The sequence below is a fragment of the Poecilia reticulata genome, linkage group LG17, assembly GCF_000633615.1.
Source record: "Poecilia reticulata strain Guanapo linkage group LG17, Guppy_female_1.0+MT, whole genome shotgun sequence".
In the NCBI taxonomy this organism is placed as follows: Eukaryota; Metazoa; Chordata; class Actinopteri; order Cyprinodontiformes; family Poeciliidae; genus Poecilia; species Poecilia reticulata.
This window is the reverse complement of record NC_024347.1, coordinates 8,698,076-8,706,365: the sequence shown is the minus strand read 5'-3', so window position 1 is coordinate 8,706,365 and position 8,290 is coordinate 8,698,076. Positions and strand designations below refer to the sequence as shown.

The window sequence follows — 8,290 nt, the reverse complement described above, 5'->3', positions numbered from 1 at the left end:
CTCACTCACTCACTCACTCACTCACTCACTCACTCACTCACTCACTCACTCACTCACTCACTCACTCACTCACTCACTCACTCACTCACTCACTCCCTGGACACTGTGGCCTCCTCTCACAGTAGAAATATGTGGTAAATTACCTCAAAATGAATGAATCCGTTTAAATTGCACATACTGTGTCTGAGAGAGAAAGAATGTATAGCTACGTGTCTCTCTGCCCTGTAGCTGACTGCTTGCTTTAATATGAAACTTGGACATTTATTGAAGGACTGCCTTCAGCTATGTGGACACAAGAAAATTGTCTATGTTCACATCTCTCTCTTTGGATTCTGCTCCCACTGAGCAAGGAAGTGATGCCCTTTGACTCCTCCCTTACTCTTTGGCTTCGCTGACTGGTTTTGCAGATCCAGCGATCTCTTTCTTCTCTTCACTGCCTGGGACCATTACTCCAGGCAGTGGAGCAAGGTCGACTCCTGCCTCCCTCTTTCAGTTTTGGCAAACATTTAGGAAATCATCTGATGTGTTTATTCCTGTTAATTGTTGGTAGTCAATGGTATTTTACTGAGTGTAACATGAGTAATTTAAGCCATTATTGTAACTTTAAGTAGTACTGTTTAAAAAAAGAGGTGTTGTAATTGTTTGTGTATATGTCCTGTGATAGTTGCTGGTTGAAAACCCTGAATTCAAACCTCAGTTAAAATGCCTAAAAGGTTTCATCTGTACAGACTAATACAAACTAATGCAGTGAGGCAACAGCTCAGACTCTGTATATGAATATGATAACATTAGGTACAGGCTCACCTTTGGACATTACAAGCAGTAATATGGGCTGGAAAAAGAGTTTCAGGTTGACCCAGAGGATTGTCAAGAAATACTGATGAGGTAGAGGATGATGAGCCTCTTCTGTTTATTACATCCACTGTGAGCCCACTACTGTTGCGTTCTAGGGAGCGATGAATAGGTGACATACTCTGTGGAGACACTTGGCTTGCACCTCCAATCACCTGTCCATTGAACATCCTGACTTCATTCCCTTTGTTGTGAGGGGAGGGCGGAGGACTTTTGTATCCGAGTAGATGAATCTGATTGTCTCCATACTTCCTGTTCTTCTGTCTGATAGAACGGGACAACAAATAGACAAAGAAAGAAATATTAAATTGATTCACACACAGTGCAAACATGGTCCTCATGTCCAGAGTGTGGATAGTCCACAGCTGGAATTCTAACAGATCCAGCTTATTAATTTCATGTGTTTCTTTTCTCTTACATCTGAAATGTTCCCATAAAAGTCACTTTCAGGTTCATAACAATGTTAATTATGAAAACTAGAAACTCTAAGAGGTTTACTGGATATAATTAAGGCTAAGCTTTCTCTGTCAGTGAAGTACAAGTACAATAAAGAGACCACTGGATTTAGCGTTCTCAAAATGTCTGCTTAGCTAATTTCATTCTTTACATTGCATCAGCAATGCAAAGAATGTGTGCATGTGTGTATAATGCATACATTATACAGTGGCTTGCAAAAGTATTCATATCCCTTGGAATTTTCCATATTTTATCACTTTCCAACCACAAACAGAAATACATTTCTTTAGAATTGAATGTGACAAACCAAAACAAAGTGGAGAAGAGGAAATTGTGAAGAGGAAAGAAAATTACACATTTTCTTTCTACTTTTACTTCCATTTATACACTCAATGTATTTGTAAAAAAAAATGTTTTACAAATAAAAACTTAAAAGTGTGGAGTGTAAAAATATTCAGCCCTCTGAGTCAATACTTTACATAACCACCTTGTGCTGCTATTCCAGCTGCTAGTCTTCAGGGTTTGTCTCTACCAGCTTTGCTCATCTTGTGACAGAAATTTTTGCCCATTCTTTTTTGCAAAACAGCTCAAGTTCAGTCAGATTAGTTGGATAGCTGGACTTCTTATGGTTTTCTTCTTGCCGCTCTTCCAGAAAGATCACATTTGTGCAGTGATGACTAATAGTTGTCCTGTGGACAGATTCCTCCTCTGAGCTGTTGATCTCTGCCTTTGGTCCAGAGTCACCATGGGCCYCTTGGCTGCATCTCTGATCAGAGCTCTCCTTGTTCAACCTTGGACATCTTTTTACAGCCYAAGTCTGCTTTAAACTTCTCCACAGCTTTCTCCTTGACCTGTCTGCTGTGTTCCTTGGACTTCATGATGCTGTTTGCTCCCCAATATTCTCTGAACCTCTGAGGCRTCACAGAGCAGCTGGATTTCTGCTGAGATCAGATTACACACAGGTGGACTCTGTTCAGTCATCAGGACATCAGGAAACTTCTGAAGGAAACTGGTTGCACTCAGAAAAAAGGGAGGTGAATACTTTTACACACCACACTAAAGTTTTTATTTGTAAAACATGTTTTGAGTCGTATAATTTCTTTTTGACTTCACAATTGTAGGCCACTCTTTGTTGGTCTCACATGAAATTGCAATGAAATATTTATGGTTGTAATGTGACAAAATATAGAAACGTTCAAGAGGTATGAATATTTTTGCAAGCCACTGTATATGTATGAAGTTCTTCGAAAAGGAAGTCTGCAAAGTATTGTTAACCTTCAACATACTACTGGGAGACTGAATAAACCTGGGAAAACTCCTCTAACATAATTCAGTTGATGAGAGGAGGGCTAATCAGGACAGTGTATGCACATGTACTTTTTAAAAGAGTCAGCATCTGTTTCTTTCCCTCAGTGCTTCAATGTAGCTGTTTAGAGTGATAGTTAAGGAAGTCATCTTACCTGCGAAGAGAGTTGCTATGGTTTTGAATGCTTTCCCCATGGACCATCAGGGGTTTGATTGAGGCTCGGTACTGTTGCAGCCCACCAGGGATCCCCGGCACCCCTACCTCCGCTGTTCCTCCAGTGAGCATGGGAGGACTGCTACAATAGGAGGAAATGCTGTGGTGACCTCTTCCTACTTCCACTGAGGCTGAACGGTAGTACTCAGGGTAATGTGATCCTCCTTCTCCACGCAGCACCAAGCCTGAGCTTTTACTCATGTCTCCGTCTATCACACACACATAAACACACAGACACCCATGAAAACTTTTTTTAAGGCAGAAGTGCAGATCTGAGCTTTATGTATTGATTACAAGCACAAAGTTCAGCTTTTAGAAATCATGCAGGTAGAAATTTCTACCTAAAGATCCTTGCAAAATATTCTCACTAGAATTGCTACAATTTAAATTCGTAGAGAAAAAAATACACAATGTTCTAATAACTGAAAAGATTAGCATGAGCATTTATTAATTTTCAGTTAGTAGTATTTTCCTATTGGAAATGTGAGGAAGAGGTTTACAACTCTACTTTCAAACTGGCTTAAATTGCACCAGACCTTTTTTTCTGTCTAAGAAATCATTTTGACTGTTACTGGAAAATAGGTGCAAACAAAGACAGCCAATGATTCCCTGATTTGATATCAATCTCCGCTCATTGTTATTTTTGGGCTTTTCAATATTTTCTTTCATTTTGTTGTGTAGTCTTGGTTTTCTCAGTCATCTCCATTATTTCTGTTCAATGCTGCCCTATCACACATTGTCTCCATGTTTAGATGAGTAACCTACTGTTGATTAGTCCATGTTTGTTACTCTATTAACTATTAACCTATACGTGCCTATTTTGTTACGTTTGTAGGCCCGACCTTTTCAGTTGGATTTAAACTGTCTGTCAGGAGTCTGGATTTTTGGGTTGGTTTTGCTTTTCATTTTATTTAGCTTTATGTTTTAGTTCACTCAAGTTTAGCCCTTCATTGTCCGTTTGATAATATTATTATTTGAGGTATTTAGTGTAATTAGAATTGTTTTATTGCTTTCCTTATTTCCAGTACTTTATAGTGTTAGGTTTATTCTTTAGTTACCTTAGGTTCTGTCTTTGTCTGTCTGAGTCAAGCCTTCTTTAATGACTATAGCTTAATTCTATTTTATCCTGTTAGTTATTTCTTATTTCAGCCTCCCTGCAGGGTTTCTAGTAATGTTTATTTCTTAATTTGATCACCATAGGTTCAGTTATTCTTCCATGTCTGAGTCTRTATCTTTCTTTAGTAATTCTAGTTGGGTTATTTCTTTGTTTAGATCWTCTAGTTTCTCTWGCTCTGTGTTCCTTAGTTCTTATTGTTAGATCAGCCTTGTTTCTATTTAGTTCTGGTTTCCCTCATATCTTTMTCTCCTAGTTCATCAGGTTTTCTTTACTCTTAGTGTCTTTCGTATTAGAAGTATTTTTCAGTTCCGTTTCCTCCCTTTGTTTTCCCCCAGCAGATTTTCTTAGCTTCCTTGTGCCACCTTCTCCTCACCCCTCAGCAGCTCCTGTGCCAACCACTCTTCTCATCTAGCTAGGCCATTGTTAGAATTACTACCTCCCAGTACTTAAACTCCTCTTTTTCCTCGCCAGTCCGTCTTGTTACCCTGTTTATCTCCACACTCGCCATTCCTCCTGTGATCCTTAGAATCTCTTTGTGTTTCAGTTTTGGATTTGCTTTGGTTTGTTTTTGTGTTTCCCTTGGATCCCTTGTAATTAGACTCTTATTTTCCATCCATCCATCCATTTTCTTGCACCCTTGTCCCTCAGTGGGGTCAGGAGGGTTGCTGGTGCCTCTCCAGCTAACGTTTCGGGCGAGAGGCGGGGTCACCCTGGACAGATCGCCAGTCTGTCGCAGGGCAACACAGAGACACACAGGACACACAACCACGCACACACACACTCACAGCTAGGGAGAATTTGGAGAGGCCAATTAACCTGACAGTCATGTTTTTGGACTGTGGGAGGAAACCGGAGTACCCAGAGAAAACCCACGCATGCACAGGGAGAACATGCAAACTCCATGCAGAAAGACCGGGGCCGGGAATCGAACCCAGAACCTTCTTGCTGCAAGGCAACAGCTCTACCAGCTGCGCCACTGTGCAGCCGACTCTTATTTTGTTAATTAAATTTTCTAAACCACACCACATCTTTACCTGCTGCTTTTGGGTCCACCACACCACATCGTGACACTGTCAAGTTTGTTGTTTTTAAAGGCTTTGCTTTTAATGTGACAACCACTTTTAGATTTTAAATTCACACCATTGTCATATGACCGAAAGAACTGAAAAAGAGAAAAGGTTCAATTTGAGCTTCACACACCAGATCTCTGGTTCAACAAACTCGAATTGCAGATGTTTTAGTAAAACCTGATGGATAGTGTATTACTGTCGAAGACAACAGAAGCTAAGTGATGCTGCAAATGCAAATCATACCAAGATTACTAAAAATAGATTGAAGGAGTAACTCCCCTGTAGGTTTCTAGATGGTTTTGGGCGGCTGGCCAGTTTGTTTATTCAATTAATATTTACAAAAGTTCTTATTTAATTCTGACCTTTAAATGTTCTACAGTATGGCACTTCTATGGTATACTTTCTTCTTCTTAAATATTTATATTTACTCAATTATTTCATTCAGTGATTCAGTTCAATCATTTTAATAATTCTTCCTGCATTTGGATCCTCAACAATCTTGTGTCATAAAGGCACAAGATTGATTATATTCATTATATGCATATATATATTTTTTTGTTTACTTTATATTGTCCACAGTTCTAAATGAATACTTTTATTAGTTTATCTTGAATGTTGCAGGCGTCTGGTTCATTATTTTTGCCAAGCCTCAGAACTCTTCCACACCCTGGTGGCTCATTACAATAATCCTTAAATAAAAGCCCCACCAGCTTCTCACCAGGCTTTACATCTCTTCTCTCCAGTATGGCACTACTGCTGGAGAACATGGTGCTGGACCGCCCTCGCCCCGGCTGACGTTCATGTGGTATTGTGGTACTGCCTGGGTCTACCATTCCTATTTTTCCTAGGAAGCCACCTCCACCGTAAGCCAGTCTAGAAGGAGAGGAGGGCATGGAGCGGACCATCGGCGGGGACATTGATCCCTGCAAACTGTGCAGGGTGTTGCGGCCGGATGAATACTTGCTGTGGATCGGACTGTGACTTCCGTACAACACCTCCTTAGATATCTGCTGAAAAACAATGAAATAAACGAGGAAAAACTAATAATATTCAGAACTGAGACCAGTAATAATCATGTGAAGGCAAACCAAATTCTTCTGTTTTACTGTCCAATTACAGGGTGAAAAAAAGAACAAAAAAATCAGATAATGAACAATACAGAATTTAAATCAATAATATAAATTGTATGTTGACATTAAATGTTGTTGCTGACCCCTGTTGCATCCTTACAGACCCACAGACTGATATCTGTTCTACAGAGAAAAGTTTCAAATTAGTAAACAATGAGATTCATTTTTGTTTTTCCAAACAAAGAGCTTCAGAAGACTTAAAACCTCGGTATGTCACAAAAGACGTTTTAGAATTGGACAGAACCATATGAAGGGACAAAGCACAAACACTTGGTATGTTTGTCCATGTGTGTTTAGGAAACCCATGAAGGTAATATAGTAAAAACTTCAACAGTCAACATGTTTTCATCAAAACAGTGAAAAATACTAATACAAAGTAATTATGTGTTTTCTACCAGTCCGTGTGATTAGCAGCCCTCTTACTTAATATCCACATGTTTCTGCTAGCTCAGATTATAACTTAATGTAGTTATTATAACCATATGGATTGTATGTGTCTCTATTTAACAATGTTAACAGTTGGCCATTTAAGCACAAGCAGATACTTAGAACTGCTATAAATTTCTTCAGCCGAACAGAAACAAAACTTAAGTTATTATCCGTGGAGCTAAAGAGAAACGAACTAGAGTCAACACACAGCTTCAGTTATTACAACTAGAAACTAGAGATCAGGCCTGATCCCATATATGCCATAAAATAAACCTTTTCAAATAGATACCTGTTGCTCACCAGGCTTAAACTGCTGCAAAATCAACTAAAAGGTAAGACACAAAATATAATTATAAATCATGAAAGTAGTACACACTTATCTGTATTTAATATTAAATGCACTCAGTTTGCACTTTCTAGTGACGTACAGCAGTTCATGCCTTGCGTTTCTATTAACACTGAAGTGCAGCACTATGACATAGTGCATTGATTTCTATACACAGAGCCAACATGTCAGGACTCATAATCTCTCAGGTGTGTGAAAAGCCAGCCTACAGTGGAACATCCTGACCAGCTACAGGAGAGGAGGCTGTCCATCAAGCTACTGTTCCACCATTAATGGCATAATCCCTATGACTACAAATTTTCCTTCCAAACACAATTACCCTTGACAAATTTCATTAGCTTTTCCTTCACATGCAAATCCTCAGTTACCTCTAACTAACAAATCCAAGTCAGCCTCTAACTGAGGATGATGAGCACATTCTTAGCCTTCCTGCAGTGTTAGCTTTCATGGTGTCTGAGGTCGGTTTTAATCCCAGTCTTAAAATCAACACACATAAAAGTACTCAGAATGTTTATTGCCTGATTTGTTATGTAACTCTTGTTTAAATTATTAGGCTTTCTTTTAATCAAAAATGGGTTTTAATATTTTCAGTGTGGTATCCAGTGCCTTTTTTCAGCTTTCACCACATTTTCAATTAGAAAAAAAGTAAAATGATCCTTAAGAGAATGGCATAGATATATATCTGATATTATTGAGGACTATTATAGAACATCTTTTGAATAAATATATATATATATTTTTATTTTTTAAATAATATTAACTAGCATACCTAGTTAATAGGTATGCTGTTGGTGTTGATGTAAGTGATAAATGGTGCACTTCTCACACAGGCAACAGTTCTGTTGGATCAATTTACGATTACAATCTGATTGAGGATAAAAGGCTGCAAATAGTAAATCTAGATTAGAAACATAATCTTTCAATATTATCAAAGTTCAAAACAGCATTTTACAATTTATAATTCACACATTCACACCTAATCACAGAATTGCTTAGTTTACTGTATAGAAAAATTGCTGAAGGTGTGATGAAAACCTAACATACATACCAAACAATAACATCATTTGTTAAAGAGGTAAATTAAAGTACTGTAAACCTCCTGGATTATCGGACATGTACTGTTCCACCATTAATGGCATATAAACAAGGGTGAAAGAAGGGGGTACGGCAGGGTACCGCGTACCCCTAAAAGATTTAGCAGGGGTACGCAGTTCCTGCAAGAGAGAGGAGAGGCTGTCTGCTGCATGAACGGGTTCACTCTGCAGCAGTGAGTGCACCACTAATCAGCCGTGACTGATTAGTTTTTCAAGAACAATCTAAAACACGACTTAATCGGTTAATAACTTTTTTCCCATTTCATATCGTTTCTGA

The 8,290-nt window shown here is 38.7% G+C and overlaps 1 protein-coding gene across 10 annotated transcripts in view; it reads right to left on the bottom strand.

Moving 5' to 3' along the window:
- LOC103479241 (sickle tail protein) overlaps positions 1–8,290 on the bottom strand; it is a 114,072-nt gene that overhangs the window by 40,048 nt on the left and 65,734 nt on the right. For 8 of the 10 annotated variants that reach the window (XM_008433560.2, XM_008433567.2, XM_008433562.2 and 5 more), the window contains 3 exons: positions 5,733–6,024; positions 2,769–3,036; positions 805–1,116 (listed from right to left, as the gene is read on the bottom strand). In XM_008433560.2, coding sequence (XP_008431782.1) covers positions 805–1,116; positions 2,769–3,036; positions 5,733–6,024 — 872 coding nt within the window. The remainder of the gene's footprint in view (positions 1–804; positions 1,117–2,768; positions 3,037–5,732; positions 6,025–8,290) is intronic. The other 2 variants (XM_008433564.2, XM_008433565.2) reach the window with 1 other exon arrangement.